The sequence below is a fragment of the Haliotis rufescens genome, unplaced genomic scaffold (genome assembly GCF_023055435.1).
Source record: "Haliotis rufescens isolate VD_foot unplaced genomic scaffold, xgHalRufe1.0.p SCAF_55, whole genome shotgun sequence".
Classification (NCBI taxonomy): Eukaryota; Metazoa; Mollusca; class Gastropoda; order Lepetellida; family Haliotidae; genus Haliotis; species Haliotis rufescens.
The window spans coordinates 1,334,785-1,358,365 of record NW_025964279.1 but is presented as its reverse complement, the minus strand read 5'-3'; the positions used below and the strand labels follow the sequence as shown (position 1 = coordinate 1,358,365).

Sequence of the window (23,581 nt, the reverse complement as noted above, 5' to 3'; positions counted from 1 at the left end):
GATCTTGGCACGACAAAGGGCGTAACTTTGCTTAATGATCTTTTGGTCATTGTGCCACCAGTACCATATCTCCCCTTAATACGTCGAACTGAAGATTATTTAACTTGGCATACCAACAATGATAGCAAAGTGGATTAAAGCCATATTACTTCGCTTTGTGCAAGTAAATATTTGAAATAAAAATCCTTGTACACCATCTCTTTAGACAAAGAGCTGAAGAAGATCCAGTAAGTACTTCTAAAATACATTAAAGAATAAGAATATTTTACAATATCCAAACTAATGATCTTATCCGATACCACAGGGATCTGACAAAATCGGTTCTCGCTGCGAGCCATTAGGGCAGTATGTAGCATTTACAAATTGTTCAAAGCAAATTTATTAGCATTTCAGCTATTAGCTTATCAGCTAAAGTGATTTAGTGAGCCGATGTTGTTTTGCAGCAGTCAGTCATATTCCCTCTCTATCACAGAATCCTGTAAATAACTAAGTCTGGGCCAGACAAACCAGTGACTATTTCCATAAGTAACAAGCCACGCTGTCGGACGTTCACACACAATTAGCACAGCGTTACACATCCAATTGTCAATCGTCGGATCATACAAGCATTGGGCACTGTGGACTTAAATAGTCTGCTCAAAGGAGGGTATGTTTGGAACCTGTCCTGAGAAGGGGAGACAAGCAGGGAATACGTAGGACCTCTTTAGCGCTGCGATCCCCAAGGTTGGTTGGTTGCTTACTTGGTTTGTTGTTTAACGCCGCAATCAGCAATATTCAAGCTATATGACGGCGGTCTGTAAATAATCGAGTCTGTACCAGACAATCCAGTGATTAATATCATGAGCATCGATCCACACAGTTGGGATACGATGACATGCATCAACCAAGTCAGCGAGCCTGACCACCCGATCCCCTTAGTCGCCTTTTACGACAAGCATAGTCACCTTTTACGGCAAGCAAGGGTTGCTGAAGACCTATTCTACCCCGGAATTGTCACGGGTCGCGATCCCCAAGGGGAGACACGAGTGGCTTACCTGGAACTTATCCTGTTCCTCGATTCCCAAGGGAAGACAATCATTCCATACTTCGGAGCTCTTCAGCGCCTGAATACCAAGATGTGAAAAACATGTGATACATGGGAGCACTACTGTTGAGAGCATCATTAGCATCAGGGGGTGAAGTTGGATTCAGAATTTGATAGATAAAATCTTTTCGGGGGTTTTAGCTTTTATGGGCTAAATTGGTTGGGTTTAAGTTAGTCGCCTCTTACGAAAAGCACAACCGCCTTTAAGGGCAAGCATGGGTTGCTGAAGACCAATTCTACCTGGGATCGTCACGGTTCTGGTTTTAAATGTACACATGAAAGCCGTGGACCTTAATCAGAAACGATCGACCATGATAGGATATGTAAAATCTGCAGCACTGTGCTTTTCTCCACTTCAGGAGAACTCGGAGGAGCATTTATATAAGCGACAAAACCATTTCCAGTATCACAAGAATCTATGCTAAAACTAAAACAGAGTATATTCTATGATTCCACTATATCATAACCATGCGTTTAGGAACATCACTTTCAAATAGTGATGATGTACTATGTACTATTTAGCTTAAATTCACAAATCACTAATATTCATAGATAAGGTCACGCCACAAACTTGTGGTCACATTCAAATTGTTGTGCACATAAATGGTTAATGAAACTAACCAATCACAGTTAATAATAACTTGAAATGTTTGATAGGAGTTGACGGACATCAAAGCAGACACACCTTAAGGATAACGACTTCTTTAATTTAGTTTATACGTTTTGGTTATAGATCCTTCCTTTCCTTGCTTGACAACAGTATAAGGTGAGGTGAGGTGAGGTGAAATTGGGTTTAACGTCGCGTCCAAGATTATTGCACTTATATAGCGACGTGCATGTACGTGTATGTGTTTGTGTGGCTGCTTGTACTAGTCCGGACTGATGCCGATTTATAGTGCTAGCCCACTGAGTTCCCATGCCGCAGTTTAACATGAATACCCCACTCAGACACAGTATACTGACTCGAGCCGACCAGTCCTTGTTTTAGCTCCTTAATGCCGAGCGCCAGACAGGGTAACAACAAGTACCATTTCTTAACGTCTTTTGGTATGACGCGGTCGGGGATAGAACCCCGGACCTTCCGCTCTCCGGGCGGACGCTCTACCACTAGACCACGGAGGCGGTACATGATCACGGCTCTTTGAGTATATGTTAAATGAAAATATTAAACACAACATGAAACACGATCATTGAAGAATTGTCTTCGGTTTATTCTTGAAGTTTATAATAATTACATATGCAAAGCAATTGTAATGCACGTGGTATTACATGACAGAAAATGGCCTACATAATTATCAACATTATCAACCTTACAGAATTTGTCTGTGTGTGTGTGTGCATCGCGTTGACTCAGTTCCTGCCTAATATATAATCCGATGGAGTGTCCATACAGAACTATTCTATGGCTAAGCATTCTACCAGGACTGTTCAGGTTGTAGTGTAAACCGCTGGCATTGTATCTGCTTAATTGACAGGGTAATCTTGTTTGAACTACATGTATATCATACAGCAAGACGTCAAGGAAAGTACTTCAATAATGTGATTCACATTTGCGGAGTACGGAGTCTGTCTTTAAACTAAAAACACACAGATATTCAATAAAGTCAAATATGACATCACAACAATACATTGTATTAATGCCATACACATGGAGGCAATGGGGAAGCTGACAGACGAACGAGTGACAGAAAACTGGTCACCGCGAAGATGGCAATACCTGTCTACCGCGACAGTGCACCATCACGAGATCTCAATCAGGTTTTGGACGCAATTCACTCGCATTAAAATATAGTGTTTACAGTAGTACTAGATGCAAATGTGATCAAACGGGGAACTCGACTCTGACATGAATCAATAGCTTCGGGACTGATTTCAACAGTGGACCTGTGAATTATACACTATAATACTCAAGGTTAAGGACACTTCAATCGGACGACTCGTCCTATATTCTATATATAACAAGACGAAGACATATTCGTGTCACACTTATCAAGACAACGTTCATAAATTATAGAAGTCATTACCATCCTGTACATAAGTAAATCATCCTGTTCACATATGCTGACCAAACCGTGCTGTATGAGGATCATGACCTCACTGTTGTGTGGGTATCATGACCTCACTGTTGTGTGGGTATCATGACCTCACTGTTGTGTGGGTATCATGACCTCACTGTTGTGTGGGTATCATGACCTCACTGTTGTGTGGGTATCATGACCTCACTGTTGTGTGGATATCATGACCTCACTGTTGTGTGGGTATCATGACCTCACTGTTGTGTGGGTATCATGACCTCACTGTTGTGTGGGTATCATGACCTCACTGTTGTGTGGGTATCATGACCTCACTGTTGTGTGGGTATCATGACCTCACTGTTGTATGGGTATCATGACCTCACTGTTGTATGGATATCATGAACTCACTGTTGTATGGGTATCATGACCTCACTGTTGTATGGATATCACGACCTCACTGTTGTATGGGTATCATGACCTCACTGTTGTATGGGTATCATGACCTCACTGTTGTATGGATATCATGACCTCACTGTTGTATGGATATCATGACCTCACTGTTGTGTGGGTATCATGACCTCACTGTTGTGTGGGTATCATGACCTCACTGTTGTATGGGTATCATGACCTCACTGTTGTATGGGTATCATGACCTCACTGTTTCAGAGGGGAAGACCTCGGGGAGACAGTCGGCGGAGACCTGAGGTTCCTGTTAGGGAGGATGGGGTGATACTGGGATCTCGTTTCTTCCAGAAAATACTGGGAAACAATTCTGCCTATTTCTAACACCCTAAAAAGTGTTCGCTGGTCGTTCTCGATGCCTGAAAGTAAAACAACAAGTTACTACACTTCCATAATGTTTCTAAATCTGTAAAATTGAATGCACTATTTGTCAGGGTGCCAACCCCCTCCTCGAAATCCTTAAACCATCCAAGTTTTCACTCTGGGTGTCATTGCTTACTCCTGAATCCTGAATACTCCTTCACACAAATCGCAAAAGCAATGAGAAAAAGGTGCCACTTGAAGGTTCCTGATGACATTTAATGACAATGTCCACTGGACGGACGCAAGACAAACATCCAAGGACAAAAGACCACTTGACTTTCAGTCAGGTGAGCTAACTTGAGTTGTGAAAAACATATCGTTGGTCCCTAACCATGAAACAGAGAGACAATGGATATGTTATACAGGCTATCTCATCTCAGTGTATTCCTGGAAGAGACTTCAGTCCAAATTGCCACATGCTTACTAGTTTAACAATGAAGGTGCTTACAACATCCCCATGACACCATTCAGTTACAACACACACACAAGATATATGTTAATACACAGCATCAACACTAGAGAACTAGGCCCGTCCACCCATCGAAACAGACACTCACCGGGTCCAAAAGGCAAAATACTGGTGAAAACTATACGAATGGATCACTGTAAATCAGTGATGACACAAGTTGCTCCTTCAAAAAAGTGCCAGTGTTCGAAAAATCACTTGTCCGTACACCCGTGGCAGGAAGATCATGTGTCGGTCCGCGGTTTCAAATTTGTATGGGTCCTTATGGCCTCCAGTTAATTTACATGTTGATTTATTGTCACAAAAAGATGCATTTTTTTAATGAGGGCCTGAAGAGTTTAGTCGGGGCCTGCAGTTTCTAAACTCTGTTGGTCCTGTTGGGTGCCTGATAATTTTATTTATTTCAACACTGGTCAGTACTCATCACTAGGTACAGGTGTATGGCTGTACAACAAGAAAGAAAGGTGTTAGTCTCAAAACATAATCCTTAATCCCAGTTAATTGTGAGTGCTGGATAATGAAGGTGCTGGTTTAGACAGGGTTATTTCCTCTGTAAAACTGGTAAATAAAGTAAACATTGGAGGTAAAGAGCTGTGTATACTCAGGTACACAACCTTGAACAGCCAACCACATCAATCAAATGTTCCCCTTTCCTCAAAGCAAATAACGTGGGCTAGAATGTTGACTAGTACTGAACTAACTGCAATGCATGATCATATTCCGTAACATAGATATGAAGAAGCGTTTCCCTGTAGAAATACCAAGTAGCAGAAAGCAAACACCATCAAGAAGAGTTATCTCCCATGTGTGACGAAAACCATATCGACTTACAACATTTTGTTTCACAAGACTTAAAGTATATTGTCTGATTTTTTCAGCAATCATTCTGAATAATATTATACTCGATTTCTAATATATATATGTTGTTAAATATTGACAAAATATACTGAAAATACAAGTCAGCTTTGTCTCTCAAAGGTGTAGACAACACTGCAAGCAATAGTATTTTGAGTGAGCATAATGAGTTTGTGTATTATATTTTTTTTCCTCCTTCAATAACAAATATGAAAATGAGAATACATGATTACATATAATGCATTATCATGGGCGGATACAGCTTTTTTGAAAACGGGGGGGTGCTCAATTCAGATCTATTTATTGTCTTTGGTGGTAATTTATACAGAAATAAAGATTTTTTCGAAATAAAAAGAGGGGATGCGCACCCCCGCACCCCCCCTCTGTATCCGCCCATGCATTATTATGCATGATGAAGGTCAATGTTTAATTCATTTAATATACTGAGGACAAAGATCACCAAATAAACACACTAACTTAATACTGAAGAAAGTAATATCTGGGATTATGTAGAACTAATAAAACCTGGATATAAACAGGTAAGACTAAACTGTGTTGATACATTAGTTCAAGTTACTATAAATGTGATTGCAAATCCGAAAATCAACAAAATCAAACACATACAGATACTGATTCTGATTTATACTTTGTTTTGTTTTGTTTGATGTTTAACGCCGCACTCAGCAATATTCAAGCTATAGGACGGCGGTCTGTAAATAATCGAGTCTGGACCAGACAATCCAGTGATTGATATCATGAGCATCGATCCATGCAATTGGGATCGATGACATGCATCAACCAAGTCAGCGAGCCTGACCACCCGATCCCGTTAGTCGCCTTTTACGACAAGCATAGTCGCCTTTTAGGGCAAGCATGGGTTGCTGAAGACCTTTTCTACCCCGGAATCTTCATGGGTCTCTTATTTATGCATTTATGATGCAGCATTACAGATGCCATGTTGACACTTTATGGCAGATAAAACTATTGAACTCGTAACAGGAGTTGGATGACAAAGATTCTATTGTGCAAGAAGATGTACCTATAATGAACAATCTGTAGCTTTATGCTTAGTGGAAATACTTTTATGAATTTCTAAACTGTTTCCATGGAAACATAAGAAAAAATTTTTTAAATTGCAAAATATGAAAAGGCATTAGACCAGCATGTGGTCATTGCCAATGTATAGTTAGTTTCATGCTAACATATTCATTAGCTTGAGAGTTATGGCTCAAAAACGGAGCCTAAATTGTTTGTAAAACTTTAAAATGACAAAAGGCACCAGTTAAGCTGATCAACATTGCATATGCCCAGTTTTGTTTAAAAACATGTTGAGGTTTTTAACTTATGGCCTGGAAACAAACATTACCCTCATTTGAGACAAAGTCAAATTGTTTTCATGGTAACATAAGAAGATAAAACATAGAAAACTTTCAAAATAGCAAAAGGCACCAGTTCAGTTGATGAGAAATGCAGATGCCAAGTTTCATGGAAAAAGACTGATTGGATTGAACGGACCCTACCCTCGTTTGAGACATCATATGTTGTACATGTAATGCAAATACACAATACCATTAATACTAAAACTACAACAAATATCAAGTTGTGAGGAGTTCGAGAGAAGCGAGTGCAGATGTGAAACTAGGGTGCACATACAAAGTGTCAAGTGACATATAAGTTGACAGAGTCCTGGTTAACAAGTCTTCACTGAACAGTTATATCCCCATGGCTAAGTGCCAAACAAGCAAGATGTCGACATCACATTCGCCAGCCCTTGCCAATAGTTATGATCATGAAAGGTAACTTTGAGAACAAAAGAGAATCTTGCTTCATCTGTCTGTTAATGGTATATCTGTTCAGACGATAGATCCCATCTTGTCAGTTCAGGGCCAGGGCACCTCACTGAACTTTGCAAGGTTCCTCAAAGTCAGCTCGCTCTGAAATGGCAAAACACTGGGTGAGCCCAATGATTTTCATAGTCCATGGATGGTTTGCTATCCAATAAGGTTGAAATAAAAATATGTGGCACTCAATATGATTTATGTTATATGACATAACGATATTGGCTGACCAGTTTATTGGGAATACATGGTAATTCTGTTTTCAGTGCAGGATATACAGTGAGTGAGTGAGTGAGTTTGGTTTAACACTGCTTTTAACAGTATTCTAGTTTTACCACAGTGTGTCAGCTTAATGTGGGAGGAAAGCCCCAAGTGACGCACGTCTCAGTCGTTTACCACTTTGGTGAAACCCACGAGCACCGGTATGATGCTGACAATCCTAGAAACACTATCGGGGTGAACCGGGATTCAAACCCACAATCATAGGGTTCTGGCGTGCCCAAGGGATGCAACTCTGCACAGCGAATCGCAGCGCCTCAGACAACTGGGCCACCCCTGCCCCCTCAGGATATACAGAATGTTTACAGCTAGTGTACCTGTGATGAGTTGTGTCAGACAAAACCATGGCTCATGATCATTATATAAGTAATTGTAGTTTCACGAACATATACTATCATCTTTATTTGAGATTGATTCAGAGACACATGCCTTTGATATAGTCGTAATCATACAATGGATTTTTTATGATTATGAAAATAATTTTTGTGGACTTCATTCTTATTTGTATTTAATAGTGGGCCTAACGAATTGAATTTGAATTTTTTTTCTGGTTCTGGCTGGTGAAAAATAAAACCATCTCATCTTCCTGGGCGTTAGGGGGCAGATAATAACAAGTAAAACAACAACAAAAATCATTCACAAGGTGTGCTGTCACTCCAAAAAGGTAATTTGTTGTGCTGTTTTAACTGAGAAGAAATAGAAAAGAAAAGGACACATGTGGGACTATTTTAGATGGTTCTTTCTAGAAGGCCAACGGGACCTATTTTGCCACGGAACTATCACTGAGATCGGACACAGGAGTTAATGTTTATCTTGTCTCATGGTGAATCTCACACTGCCATCTTATGTCTTACCTTTTTTGGCGAGTCTACGCTCAATGTGGGTCTCACAGAGTGGACATATCTCGGTAGTCAGGCAACACTGTCGACACAAGATCTTGTGCCCACACGGCATCAGGGTGATGTCCGCCATCTTGCTCATACACTTGGCACACGGGAGCTGCATGTCAAACATGGTGGTGCGCAGCTGGACCCTTGCCCCACCCCCTCGGGGGGTGGAGGTGGCGGAACGCTGGATGGAACCCTGGCTGGAAGAGTGTACAATCGTCAACAGTGGGGCTTCTATTATTTTCAGTGTTGGTTCATCCATACATACCAATTTAACCATCAGAATATCTATCTCGCCAAAGTGTTCCTTAAACATATTGACACCTGAGGTTCAAAACTGGACAATAATGAAACAACCCACTGCTGTATCAATTACACTGAGTGAGTGAATGTTGCGTTACGTCATATTCAGCAATATTCCAGCTATGTCAGGGTTGCCAGTTACTAATCAGGGTAAGAAACTAACAGTTTTTTTCCACTAGTCCTTATAATGATAACATAAAGCAAAACCTTAAAAAAGGCCAATTTCTACTACCGGTAGTCCTTTGCTATTGGGCAGATTGGTAAGGAGGACAGGACTAGTGCCAATTTCTAACACTGCTGATTCCGGCTACACCAGACAAACCAGTGGTTGACGGCATGAGCACTGATAAACATCATCTGGATACGATGACATCCCGGTAGCCAGGGCACACAATTTCTGCCTCAGAATCCTTAGAAACCTTTAGAAAGTGGGGGAGCTTCACATCGCTTTGAACGTTATTTCACGACATGTCAGCTTTATGTTGTGGGATAACCCCAACTGACACAGCTTCTAGACCTTTACCTAATTGTTCAAACCAATGAGCACAGGTATAGGGAGGACAGACCAGAATCAGTTTTGGGGTAAATCTGGGATTCAAACCCACAACTAAGTACTTCACACAAGTTTTCATTATAAGCTTTAAATGATCTCACTTTTGTCTGACAAATAGCTGTACTGCCTGCTTAACTGTGGGACTCTTGGCAACATCCAGTGGTGTGGCGCCATTGTTGTTCTTGGCGTCCATGATGGCCTTCTTCTGCAGCAACAGACATGCCAGCTTCACGCGTGCCTCGTCGTCGGTGCGTGACGTCAGTCCAAGCAGCGCCGCCAACTGAAACATGACATGCCCTGAGCTTGAAGACTTAAGGTTTAATGTTGTTTTATGCCACAGTCACTAACATTCTGGTTACTGTCAGTTATACCAGGTCCAGTCTGGATCAGGCAAACTAATGGTTGATAGAGTAAGCACCCTCACTTATTTTGGTTGGTTGGTTGGTTTGTCTTTTAACGCCGCACTCAGCAATATTCCAGCTATATGACAGCATTCTGTAAATAATCGAGTCTGGACCAGACAATCCAGTGATCAATTGATGACATGCATCAACCAAGTCATCGAGCCTGACCACCCGATCCCATTAGTCGCCTTTTACGACAAGCAAAGTCGCCTTTTACGGCAAGCATGAGTTGCTGAAGACCTATTCTACCCCGGATCTTCAGGGGTTCCTCACTTATTTGGGTACAATAACACTCAGTCAGCCAAACCACATGACCTGAACACCTGATCCCATTTCACTCGGTTCTTACAGGCATGATAATCCTGGAACCATGTCTGACCCAGAATCTCTATATGTCTGTGTTATTTCACATTATTAAAGTTCACTATTGGTATTTTTTTATGGGTACATCACTTGTGTTTACCCACTGATCTTCCAAATATTGATAACAGCTGATCTTTTCGAGGGTACCCTACAGCAATGATTAACATGCACTCACTGTTCAGATCAATGTTTCACTTTGGCAAGTGCAGGCACGAGAAACCGGTTCTGTTTTGTAAAGGTCACAGACAGTTCATAATGTACCTCAAATATGTAACTGGTTAAGGGGACAAGACATCTAACACAGCAATGATAACAAGAAAACATAATTTAAGTCATGTCACGACAAACTTTTGATTGGGCAATGTGATAACAAGAATTTTTCCTCTCACTTCTCTAACTTTATTCAGTACTTGTAGGCCACAAGCCTTTTTGTACAAACAAAATACATCTTCAGTACAAACAGTATAAAATACAACATATTTCTTTGGGATTTTTTTAACAAAAACAGTTTTAACATACTTGCATATTGTCAAAGTTGGAGTATTTGGGTTCTAAACGCATTGGTATAAAACAAGTACTTTTCTGTATTCATATTGACAACAAGAATTAGATTTAATTTAAAAAATTTGATCAATAATTATATCCATTTTTGCAAACATTGATAACACTAGATAAGAAAATAGATTTTTGTAACAATCTGTATTTATTACTTGCCCGTGAAGAGATCACTCGTTTAATAAACATACAGCTTTATTACACATTGTGTAATACCAAAACGCGTGCTTATGTACTCTCGGAACACGTTTCACGAACAAATATTGAAAGCTCTCAACATCCCTTGGCGTATTCAACGACATTGTGTGTGGAGATGATAGATCACTGGGAGGAGTTTATGCACACTCGATGACCCCAGCAACCTTGTTGCTAGGCTGACGTCACATGGCATTGTTTCGCCGATGGATCTTGCAACAAAATTCAACAAATTACGTCATCGGGTATTGTGACGTCATTGTAAACTTTGAGCTGCAAAGCCCCGTTCCACAAGGCGATCGTACTCTAGCGCAACGAGAGTCTTTAGTCTAAGTTAAATTATGTGAGTTGTGATAGCCTTAGCACTGCGATAATTTTGTGGGACGAACGCCTGAATTCTAAAGGTGGACCATTGTATGATATTAAATTCATACGTTTCAACTTTTGACGTGTTTGAAGTATTATTCTGTTAAACTCAATTGGATTATGCCATGGATCGTGTAGGTGTCAGCCTATTTACACTCAACAGTATAATTCTAAAAACATTATAAATGACAAGTAATAAATAAAATACTAAACTCGCTCTCGTGTAAAACCAATTTTATGAAACTTGTGAATAGTTGTGGTATCTGACTCGCTTTCGCTCGTCAGATACCAGAACTATTCACTCGTTTCATAAAATTGGTATTACACGGGAGCTCGTTTAGTATTCTATATTTAAGTGACATGCAGGTTCATCGCACAAGAGAGTTCAATTGTCGGTTTAAATAAGATGGAATTCAAAGTCACAGGCTTAACATTATGACCAGGGTTAGATCAGGGCCCCGTTTCATTATATCTCCTTTACTAAAACACAGAAATACGTTCGGAGCATATAGATGCAAGCTCTAAGTGCATTTAATGTCGAGCCAGTTCAGGATTAGAAACTAACAGTTTTTGTCCACTAGTCCTTATAATGATACCATATGGCAAAACCCTTAAAATGGGCCAATTTCTACTAGTCCTTAGGATACCTTTACTATTAGGCAGTTTGGTAAGGACTACAGGACTAGCGCCAATTTCTAACGCTGCAGTTGACATCAAGGTAAATCTGGTCTCACCAGTTGATGCTCTGTGCCTCTTCCTGTAGATTTGTCTGCGCCCATGGCGATGTGTAACGCTGTGTTGCCGCTCACATCCTTCACGTTGGGGTCGGCACCTGCGGCAACACGAACGTGGCAGGTACACAGGAACAAGGCAAATGCTGGAGTGAATGTTGCTTTACGCCACAGGTAGCTTTTACCCACATCGTTGATGGTGGTATTACAGGAATCAAGTCTAGCAGTGTGTGATGGCTTAAGAAAGGCATCAATAAAGTCACAGGGCCTGACCTACCACAATTCAAGTGTGCTCCCATGACAAGAATGATCTGATGGGGCCTTTTCTTGCACTGAATCCCCACAGAGACAATAAATAACAAAGGTTCGTAAAAGTGAAGTTTTGTACAATTGATTAAAATGGGGCACCTGCAAAATTTGTCGGAGAGATTTGTATCAATCTGAATTGATTTCAATGTCCAATTTGATTGTGCTTTCAAAAAAAGAAGGTCTGTGAACTGAGGGGAGGTGGAGGTCACATGTTATTCTATCAATGACCTTGACAGCCTAAAGCGCTGTGTAACCGTAATGTGTGTACCTTTCTCCAAGAGCAACTCTGCTGTCCTGTATAGAGCCTCGTGGCAGGCGAGGTGGAGGGCTGTGCTTCCATTGGCACCCTGGATATCAACCTTGGCCTTCCCCTATCAACACATAGTGTGTACAGTTAAGTCTCCAAGTGTCAGCTTAATGTGGGAGGCACGCCCTAGGTGATGTAGTGCCAAGGCCTTTACCACTGTGGTGAAACCCATGAGCACAGGCATGGTGCTGACAAACATAAAACCATAATCGGGGTGAACCCACGAACATTGGTTTCTGATGTGCCCAAAGGACGGAGCTCTGCACAGTGATTGCAGCGCCTTACTTGACTGGGCCATCTGTGCCCCTGGTTATGACTGGGAATCCGGATCATTGAGATCCTTCACTGTTACCGTTACATGAGTGGAAAGTCTAACCCCGTCAATCAGAGTTTAGGACATGGATCGCCTACAACTAGCTCGTCTCTCATCTTTAGAAAGGAGGCATATATCTTTTACCAGTCATAAAGTAGAACAGACAGAAAATAAATCTGTGATCTAGCCTGTCAAAGATAAACTTGGTAGGTTTTGTATACTTTAGCCTTATAATGATAAGTTATGAATCTTCTGGAAAGCCCATGCTATTAATTGTAAATCTTGTAACATCTGTACAGAATGCCTTACAATGGCTGTTCACTTTTTGAAAGCTTAGTTGTTAGTCTACTAACTTCCGGAATGCACACCATGTACGTGACAAGTCTGGTCAGTCTTCAAAAGTCAACCATGTACGTGACAAGTCTGGTCAGCCTTCAAAAGCCTACCATGTACGTGACAAGTCTGGTCAGTCTTCAAAAGCCTACCATGTACCTGACAAGTCTGGTCAGCCTTCAAAAGCCTACCATGTACCTGACAAGTCTGGTCAGTCTTCTAAAGCCTACCATGTACCTGACAAGACTGGTCAGTCTTCAAAAGCCTACCATGTATGTGACAAGTCTGGTCAGTCTTCTAAAGCCTACCATGTACCTGACAAGTCTGGTCAGCCTTCAAAAGCCTACAATGTACGTGACAAGTCTGGTCAGTCTTCAAAAGCCTACCATGTACCTGACAAGTCTGGTCAGTCTTCAAAAGCCTACCATGTACGTGACAAGTCTGGTCAGTCTTCTAAAGCCTACCATGTACCTGACAAGACTGGTCAGTCTTCAAAAGCCTACCATGTACCTGACAAGACTGGTCAGTCTTCTAAAGCCTACCATGTACCTGACAAGTCTGGTCAGTCTTCAAAAGCCTACCATGTACGTGACAAGACTGGTCAGTCTTCTAAAGCCTACCATGTACCTGACAAGTCTGGTCAGTCTTCTAAAGCCTACCATGTACCTGACAAGTCTGGTCAGTCTTCAAAAGCCTACCATGTACCTGACAAGTCTGGTCAGTCTTCTAAAGCCTACCATGTACCTGACAAGTCTGGTCAGTCTTCTAAAGCCTACCATGTATGTGACAAGTCTGGTCAGTCTTCTAAAGCCTACCATGTACGTGACAAGACTGGTCAGCCTTCAAAAGCCTACCACATCAATGAGAAGTCTGGCACATTCCACATGGTCGTTGATGGCAGCGATGTGGAGAGCGGCGAATCTGTCCTCGCCCTTCTGAAGATTAACCACAGAGGTGTCTCTCTTCAAGATGGCCTGAGTAGCGCTGAATCACAATAGCATGTTACAGTTAAACTTTGAAGAGTTACATTGCTATGCTTAGTCAGTGACACGTCAACTATAGCTGTATGAGCACTTATTTGATGTCATCACAAAGCAGTGAAACAAGGCTTTTCGGGATTGTCTGAAGTTTAAATCAGAGATAGGGGAAGTTGTCAAACACTTAAACTTTATTATTTTGAGGCTTACTCAATTGCTTAGTGACACATGTAATACTGTTTAACGCAGATAAAAAAAAATGACATCATTCATAATGGGCATTATCAATTCTCCGTCAAATGACTGTCCTGAGTGAGTGAGTGAGTGAGTGAGTGAGTGAGTGAGTGAGTGAGTGAGTGAGTGAGTGAGTGAGTGAGTGGGTGGGTGGGTGGGTGAGTGAGTGAGTGAGTGAGTGAGTGAGTGAGTGAGTGAGTGAGGCTTCATGCAATCAGCAATATTCCGCTACATCATGGCGGCCTGAAAATAGCTGTTTCAAGGAAACCTGTGTGTTTGTTTTGCTTGTAGATACCATGACAAGCGCACCTTTCTTGAGACAGGTGGGAGGGCATATAAAATGAATCACATAAATTGGTAATAAATATGTTGTGAGGAAAACATAAGTCAATTAATTGTCATTTTGGTTGAAAAGATGTCACCAAATGATCAGGCAAAAGTCGTTTTATTTACATAAACATGATTGACATGCTCCAAAAAGTGTAGCTAATAGCTCCATGACAGACATCAGATCAGTTCGCGCACACACACACACACCCGCACGTCGATACATGCAACAACCTTCAATGATAAGTTTAACTCCATTTCATCGTCATCAAAGCCAAACAATCAGCCACATCACACATTGTTCAGGCCCATAGTCTCTGGTCGAGTCTAACAATCACAGGGTACCTCGTGAGGTGAAGTGAATTTTGGTTTTACGTCGTGTCCAAGATTATTGCACTTATATAGCGACGTGCATGTACATGTGTGTGTTTGTGTGGCTGCTTGTACTAGTCCAGACTGATGCCGATTTATAGTGCTAGCTCACTGAGATACCATGCCGCAGTTGAACATGAATACCCCACTCAGACGCAGTATACTGACTCCAAGCCGACCAGTCCTTGTTTTAGCCCCTTAATGCCGAGCGACAGACAGGGTAACAACAAGTACCATCTTTTAACGTCTTTTGGTATGAAGCCCCATGGGGATGAATCTACACTGCTAGACAAAGCTATCATGACTTCATACCCCGATACTGAGCACTCAGAATCCAGTCCGAGATGAAGCTACCCATATCTTGATAAACAAGTGTCATTAGAACATGACAAATTCCCCCAGCCCCTTCAAAAGTAAAAGGCACCACTTCAGCCACTGGCAAATACATAAACCAAATTTGGTTGAGTGAGTATGGTTTTATGCCGCTTTTAGCAATATTCCAGCAATATCACGGCAGGGGACACCACAAATGGGATTCACACATTGTACGCTTGTTGGGAATTGAACCTTGGTCTTTAGCGTGACGAGCGAACGCTTTAACCACTAGGCTACCCAACCGCCCTAAACTTGGATGAAACATCTTTCACATTGTTCAAGTGATGCTTCAGAAATGAAAGACAGGCGGACAGACGGACAGATGGACAGACAGACCAGATGATGACTTAGAGTGGATGAAAAGGATAATGTTTAAAGAAGTACATAATTTACCTTGTGTTTCCAGTAAAAGCAGCAAACTGCAAAGGGTTGAAGCCTTTGTTGTTGGGAATGCTGAGGTCAATCTTGGCAGCTCTCATCAGAAGTTCAATGGCCTCCCTGTTGCCCTTCTGAATGGCATCATGAAGAGCTGTGTCACCTGCCACATCCTGAAATTTATAGAAGTTAATTATATATACAAATTGAAGTGAAGTTGAAATAAATTTTGCAGATTGAGATTGTGTTAACGGAAAAATTATAATACAGCCGGTTGTTTAAACATTGGAAAAAAGTGACTTAAGTGTTGGCGTATGCCGAAGTACCGTACATGACCATAGATAAGCCGATCTCGTAGATAAGCCAAGGTATTAACTTGGTCCTTGAAATCTGTATGAAAATGTTGTGTGTGGTACATAAGCCGGACCACCAACTTCAACTTATGTTTTCTCATCATGATCTGTCATCAGAAATAGAATATCAACAAATCCGTATTGATTTACTCAAGTTAATCCTGTTGTTACACCATCTGGTAATAAAAAGTGTTCATTGTATATCTGGACTTATGTTTGTTATCTATTTTATTAAGTTTAATCAAAATTTCATTGAATAATGTTTACATTAATTTGGACAAAATCATGTGTCCCAATAGTTACAACTTCCATTTGCCCCATTCCATAAGGTCCGCTTTACCACATACTGTGACAGCACCAACTCACGCTATTCATAGCAACCACGATCATATTACCGCTATTGAGTAAATTTGAAGTTTAAGATAATATTTCTTTTGTTCATTGCATCAAAATTCGTTTCCTTTATATATTGGTATGTTTTAACACGATCACCAGTAGATTGGGAGAAAACATGTGTACAGCTGATGGCTATTTCAGGCTTAGTTGATGAAACAATACACATGGAAATCTTAATCCCTACATATAAAACAATGCCTAGCATAACAGAAAATACAATCGAAATGGTAAATCATCATGACTAGAGATGTTAAATCCTAAATTTCACATTTTCATTGTCAAAGTTTGTTGTAGCGTTCTTTGTTCACCTGAAGCGATTAGATGTAGTTTTTTACTAACAGAAAAACAGTTGGATGAAGGTGTAACCCTTACATAGGCCGACCCCTTTTACAGAATCTTCTGGTCCTAAAAAAATCAGATCTAAGTTTTCGCTACCGCTAAACAAAGATCTGAGGACATCCCATTACGGGTCACGTCAGAATGACCTCTCGAGAACTTTGACCGATCAATGAAATGACTGACAAGAAATCGATATTAGCCAATCAGAAGGCAGTTTTCTCGATCTTTATGACACTAGTTTCAAACTGGCGACTACGCTTCAAACATATTTTGACGTATTCGCGTTTAAAAAATTTAAAACTGATAAAAAGAACATTCTGGAATGGCTTACAGATGGCCTAGATTGTATGGATATAATCATAAAACCCGTAACTGTCGTTCGGAATACCCACTGTTGAATATTTCGAGGTTGAATGATCAGAAAACACAATCCGTCTGTCACTTTCATAATCTGGTAAGCGACGCTCTGATTGGTTGGATGAAAGGTTGTTCTGACGTGACCCGTAATGGGATTTCCTCAGATCTTTGTTCAGCGACAGCGAGAACTAAGATCTGATTTGATGAGATTGGGTCCTCAAAATTCAGCTTATCCCTGGTCATGAACAGTACCGGTACATATTGGTACAGTATGTGAAGTCCATTCTTGGAGTCCCCAGTCATTATAAAGATGGAATTCTGCTCTCTCACTTTTATCATGTTTACACCAAGCTATTATTGTACTTCGAATACACAAGGAGACCATTTTTATCAACCATACTAAATTCAAGTATCCTATGTGTTTTGAATTCATAAAAGACCATAAACTGAAAAGAAGACATTATTGCAAAGCCATGTGTGAGAAGTGGGTTGGTTCACCAGTCAGTCTCACCTTTGCATTGACGTTACTTCCCCTCTTGATGAGATCCTCCATGACACGTGGGAGGTTGGCGAAGGCAGCAAAGTGGAGGGCTGACCTCTTTTGGTGGTTACACACCTGTACATTGGCACCTTTCTCCAACAGCAGCTGTGCTGTTTTCTCCTTTTTTCTGAATGATGAAGAGTGGGCGCATTGAGTTTGATGTCTTACTCAGTTGCCTCACAGCTTGGCATCTTACAACTGAAGCAAGTGACCATGATGCAGGAGGATGAAGATACAATTTTGATGATGCCCACGAGCAGGGTATGATATTCCAGGCAAATTTTAAAATCGAACAAACAGTGAATGAGTCATGTCATGGTTAAGCAACTCAATTCTTCAGAGTGAATTTAAACAATTGAACCACTTCTGCCCTGTAACTGATTGTCTTTTGTTGTAAATGCCTCACTCAATATAATCTAGCTATATGACTGTCATTTGTAAATAATCAAGTCTGGACCAGACAATACAGTGATTGACACTATGAGCATCGATCTACGCCATTACGATGAATGCATTAGCCAAGTGAGCGTTAGAAATTGGTGCCAGTCCAGTAGTCTTTACCAAACTGCCCAAAAGTAAAGGTATCCTAAGGACTAGTAGAAATTGGCCCATTTTAAGGGTTTTGCTATATGTTATCATTATAAGGACTAGTGGACAAAAACTGTTAGTTTCTAACCCTCCAAGTCAGCGAGCCTGACCACCTGATCCTGTTAGTTTGCCTTTTACAACATGCGTGAGTAGTTGGAGACCAAATCTGACCCTGATCTTGGCTGGGCTGTGTACAGATAAATGGAATATTGCTTTCTGGCTTTTTCCAAATGGACTTGATCTCATTATTTGGCTGAGATGGTCCTCATCCAATGCAGGCAACAGACATGACCATTCCTCACTCACTCACTCACTCCCTGCCCTTGCCTTAATATTCTAGTGCAGAATATCATTCCTCTACAATGACATGTTAGATACCGTATTGGACGTAATAAGCGCCAAGGGCGCTCTCAAAATTAGAAATAGGGGGCTCTTATTAGATTACTATTTTGGTGGAAAAAACAGAGTTGAAAGATAAATTTTGTGGTTTATGCTGACAGCCTGAAATGTTTATGTATATATTTTTCCAGAATTTCATTTCCCATAATTAAGGGTGCATATAACACACGAGTGCGTAGTATACACGGATAAATAAGTCTTGTGTACATCGATCAATCGGAAGGGGTGCTAATTGGGATTGTTCACTAGTCAATATGTAAGCAATTATCGCTGTGGGCGATTTTTAGAGCAGGGCGCTTGTTACGTCGAATATGGTACTTACCAGGACTTTCAAACTTTCATATAGCCAGAACCTACACTCCCCCACCCACACACACAACCCCGCATCCCGCCCCACCCCACCCTACAACCACCACCCACCCAATGAGAGCAGCATGGAGAGCAGTATGGCCCTTCCCATCTGTCGGGCTGGTGTCCGCCCCCAGCTCCAGCAACGCCCTCACAACCTCCGTCTGACCCTCATGGGCAGCCAGTATCAGTGGGGTCACACCCTTGTGGTTGACGTTCAGCTGAAAGTGGAATTCAGCAGGTGTTATCATTCAACCAGAATTGGAAATTCTTGAAAAATATTCAAAATCATCTGATGCTCTAACTGTTTTTTTCTTATGTAATTTCATTGTATTATTTATAAATCAACTAATAAATCATTCTGTTTAAACTCATCATCCTTCCAGCTGCGGTAGAAGTGATTTTCCTCGGAATGAATGATCAAAACATATATATACAGTTCCACAGCGTTAGAGTGAGTTAGTGAGTATGGTTTTACGCCGCTTTTAGCAATATTCCAGCAATATCACGGCGGGGGACACCAGAAATGGGCTTCACACATTGTACCCATGTCGGAATCGAACCCGGGTCTTCGGCGTGACGAGCAAACGCTTTAACCACAAGGCTACCCGACTGCCCCCACAGCGTTACAAACTGTGTTATGTGTTATCATGTTATCATTATAAGGACTAGTGGACGAAAACTATTAGTTTCTATCGCTGTTCCACATGACCTCTTTTGGCCACGCCCCCCCCCCCTGCACTGTGTGTATGTTGAGGCAGGACCTAAGGCTGTGGTGACCAAGGCAACCATACATGTAAATAAGTGATATATAAGTCTCTACAATGATACAGTCAACGTCCCGAGCATCTTACCAGTTTAGGGGCTTTGCTGACAATGGACCTGACCATGCCAGCATCGCCTTTCCCAATTGCCTGATACATCATATCTGGGTCAGCGACAGCCATGTGAAGATCTTTCATCATCATCGCTGCCATCAGCTTCAAGAGGTCGCCATGTGTTTCTACAAGGACAAGGGTTAGCTTAAAGGTCAAGGTCATATTATACAATGCTTCAATGAAATGAAATGTAATGAATCCGGAAATACCAGGCAATAACACAGATTTGTTTTTTCATTCTTTGTTGGTTGGTTGGTTGGTTGTTTAACGCCGCACTCAGCAATATTCCAGCTATATGACAGCGGTCTGTAAATAATCGAGTCTGGACCAGACAATCCAGTGATTCATATCATGAGCATTGATCCACGCAATTGGGATCAATGACATGTATCAACCAAGTCAACGAGCCTGACCACCTGATCCCGTTAGTCGCCTTTTATGACAAGCATCGGTTCCTTTTTCGGCAAGCATGGGTTGCTGAAGACCTATTCTACCCCGGAATCTTCACGGGTCTTTCATTCTTTGTAAAGTATTTTGTGGCAAATGACCTCAAGTAACCCCCCTCCTACCAGTAATCCCTGCCCCAGAGGACCTGGGAGGGGACAAAGATTCCGCCAGTTCGAACACTTTCTCCCCTGGAGCGGGAACACAGCTAGCTGGGTTCAACAGGAATGTCCTCTTGCCAAACGCCACCACAACATCCCCATCATCGTCGACCTTCACAACCTTTCCACACTTTCCTAAGACCTGAAATGGTGTTGGTTAAAGTTAGTCATTTCAAAGGGCGTCCTCGTTCAACGGGGTATCTAAATAATTCACTCTAGATGTTGCTGTTGATAAATTATCCATTTTATATCATCCTTTGTCTGGTGTATTCAATGGACCTGCAAAAGCCCATCTACGATCACGAACGTAGTGCCATCATTTTCAATATTACATTAAAAGAATCCAAGCTGTAGTTTTCAAGTAATAGGTCACACAAAATTTTGAGGAAAAAGATTCAAGTATTAAATACAGAAATACCTGTATTTTTTCATAAATCCAAATATTGAAATCAATTTAGTATAGAAAGTGTTCACCAAATTTATAATTTGAACTTATGCAGTATCTTTCACGTCCTCAGAAGAACAGACAGACGGAAGGAGAGACAGACTCAATTCCTAGCTTTGGTCGAGGGTATAAAAATCCCAAATCATCACAAGGTGTCAGTTCACCATTTGGCTCATCTGTATAGCAAGGTTCATCAAGAAATATTCAACGGATTATGAGTTCTTCCTCAGAAATGGAAAACCGAGGTGATATTAATCTCATAAAAAAATCCACTCACTAATCACAATTAACCCAATGGGCCTTGCATTTAATCCATTTTGAAAGGCTGTGTCCGAGAATTGACATGTATATTGTTTCTGGTTTCATATATTTCATGTGACATGTGACCGAACTCTAATTTGATACATGTCAATCGTACTCAACAATTTCATCCAAAATAACCAGGGACTCCTTCCACAAAGCATTCTTAGCGATGAGACTGTCGCAAATAAGGAAAATACTTACATAAGGAAACAGCTGTATTAAACCCCTTGTGGGGCTGGCCCACATAAGTTCTACAGAGATTGCTGTCTTTGTTGGGTAAAACATGTGTCATAGCGACAGATTACTGACCTGTTTCATGTCGGAAGTCCACTCCCCATGGCCATCTTGAAGAGCCTTGACCCGGTCTTCCTCGCTGATCAACTGGACAACCTCGCCTTGTTTCAAGGTCGGAATCTAGCACAACAGCTACACATTAATAGGTTGAACAATAATTTCAAGTTCAATTCCTAAAGAAACCAGGGTGATTCTGCATAAGAATGTAGGACCTTAGCAACCAGTGCTTGTCATAGAAGGCAACCAAATAAATCAGGTGATCAGGCACACTTGTGATGTCAATCAAAGGAATGTCTGGTCGACACTCAAATATTTGCAGACTGCCTTCATACAGCTTGGTTAGTGCTGTATGTTCAGATAAATAACAAAATAATTCCTACAGGTTAAGCATTTGCTGTCATTGTACACAGTAAAATTTGATAAAATCAAATAAACTATGTCTGAAAACATGAGTCAGGCTTGACATTGCCATGGTTATTATTTTACAGTAGGGGTCAGAACTGTTTAGTGTCATATCTACAAGGGGCAGTCGGGTAGCCTAGTGGTTAAAGCGTTCGCTCATCATGCCAAGGCCCGGGTTCAATTCCCGACATGGGTACAATGTGTGAAGCCCATTTCTGGTGTCCCCGTTGTGATATTGCTAGAATATTGCAAAAATACTCACTCACTCACTCACTCACTCATATCTACAAGGTTCAAGATGTTTCTAGTTTAGAGCTCGAAGACACATGATTCTTTTGTTGGAAACTAATCAATCATTTATTGATGAATTCAAGTTACTGTGTCAACTACAGTCAACCATTCAAATTTACTATCATTTTTGTAAATGTAATTGTGAAATAGTCATGGATCATATTTGTAGAGCATATTTATGTCACAGTGACATCTAAGTCGGAATGTATCCTACCTTTCTCAGTGCTGCAGGGGTGAATCGGAACCGCATGCCCCCAAACTCTACAGTGGCATCCCCAGACGATGCAAACCCTTTGAGGATCCCGACCTTGCCGATACACTGATGCAAAAAAACAACTAGGGTATATCAGGGACAGTTCAAACTACGCCCATCAATCACAAGATTGTCTGGCCCAGACTCCATAATCTACAGACCGACATCATACAGCCTGAATATTGATGTGAAAAAACAAACAAGAAAACAGTGTTATTACTTTCCCCATTAGGCACATTAGAAGTTTGTTTGATCATATAGAAGTGAACTTAAACTATAAAAAAGAGCCCCATAAAGCCTTATGAATAGAAAGGCACTTGGGCAGCTTTTTGTTATCAGAAAAAATTATTAAATGTGAATCTAATATACACAAAAGGCCCTTTTGTGGAAAAAATAACTCCCTCTTGATAAGTATCCTCAGATAAGCTAACCTCAGTTGTTTCTGAGAAAACTCGCCCCCATTGCACAAATAACATGGACCAAAGGCCGTAACTCTGTGAACAAGTCAGGTCTGTCATCTTCTATGTGTAGCAGTCGAGACCGGGCACTCAAAATAATTCAAGACAAAAAACAAGCACGAAACAGCCAAGACGCAGATGACATCCTGCTCCACAAGCTATGAAGTCGGCCTGGTGTCTACTTACATTGGCCATCCCTGATGTCCAGCCTGACCGGTCGCTCTGTAGAGACTTGAGGGAGGCTGCAGGAACATGGATATACACCTTGTCTCCTACTTGCAGAACTTCCGCTTGCTTGACCGGGGTCTGCCTGGCACTCTCTGCATCTACGATCATTTGAAAATCACCTTGATGTGACCAATCGTCATATCACTATTGTGGCAACCTTGACAGGGCTAATGTGACACCTAGACGGTTTAATGTGACACCTAGATGGTTTAATGTGACACCTAGAGAGAGCTAATGTGACACCTAGACGGTTTAATGTGACACCTAGACAGAGCTAATGTGACACCTAGACAGTGTAATGTGACACCTAGACAGAGCTAATGTGACACATAGACAGTGTAATGTGACACCTAGACAGAGCTAATGTGACACCTAGACGGTTTAATGTGACACCTAGACAGAGCTAATGTGACACCTAGACGGTTTAATGTGACACCTAGACAGAGCTAATGTGACACCTAG

At 41.2% G+C, this 23,581-nt stretch overlaps 1 protein-coding gene and 1 long non-coding RNA gene across 4 annotated transcripts in view; both read right to left on the bottom strand.

Annotated features, from left to right (window-relative positions):
* Nucleotides 1–2,271: 2,271 nt before the first annotated feature.
* On the bottom strand, nucleotides 2,272–6,011 carry LOC124144997. Its single transcript, XR_007218573.1, has 2 exons — nucleotides 3,328–6,011; nucleotides 2,272–3,177 (listed from the first exon to the last, which is right to left on the bottom strand). It is a non-coding gene; the product is annotated as an uncharacterized LOC124144997 (long non-coding RNA).
* A 674-nt stretch (nucleotides 6,012–6,685) lies between these two features.
* LOC124144996 (E3 ubiquitin-protein ligase MIB2-like) overlaps nucleotides 6,686–23,581 on the bottom strand; it is a 35,872-nt gene continuing 18,976 nt past the window's right edge. For all 3 annotated transcript variants that reach the window (XM_046514630.2, XM_046514631.2, XM_046514629.2), the window contains exons 6-19: nucleotides 23,078–23,217; nucleotides 22,395–22,499; nucleotides 21,503–21,607; nucleotides 20,410–20,587; nucleotides 19,817–19,965; nucleotides 19,035–19,183; nucleotides 17,598–17,754; nucleotides 15,660–15,814; nucleotides 13,836–13,965; nucleotides 12,297–12,399; nucleotides 11,723–11,820; nucleotides 9,207–9,385; nucleotides 8,217–8,449; nucleotides 6,686–7,179 (exon numbers count right to left, since the gene is read on the bottom strand). In XM_046514630.2, coding sequence (XP_046370586.2) covers nucleotides 7,142–7,179; nucleotides 8,217–8,449; nucleotides 9,207–9,385; nucleotides 11,723–11,820; nucleotides 12,297–12,399; nucleotides 13,836–13,965; nucleotides 15,660–15,814; nucleotides 17,598–17,754; nucleotides 19,035–19,183; nucleotides 19,817–19,965; nucleotides 20,410–20,587; nucleotides 21,503–21,607; nucleotides 22,395–22,499; nucleotides 23,078–23,217 — 1,919 coding nt within the window. In that variant the 3' untranslated portion in view covers nucleotides 6,686–7,141. The remainder of the gene's footprint in view (nucleotides 7,180–8,216; nucleotides 8,450–9,206; nucleotides 9,386–11,722; nucleotides 11,821–12,296; nucleotides 12,400–13,835; nucleotides 13,966–15,659; nucleotides 15,815–17,597; nucleotides 17,755–19,034; nucleotides 19,184–19,816; nucleotides 19,966–20,409; nucleotides 20,588–21,502; nucleotides 21,608–22,394; nucleotides 22,500–23,077; nucleotides 23,218–23,581) is intronic.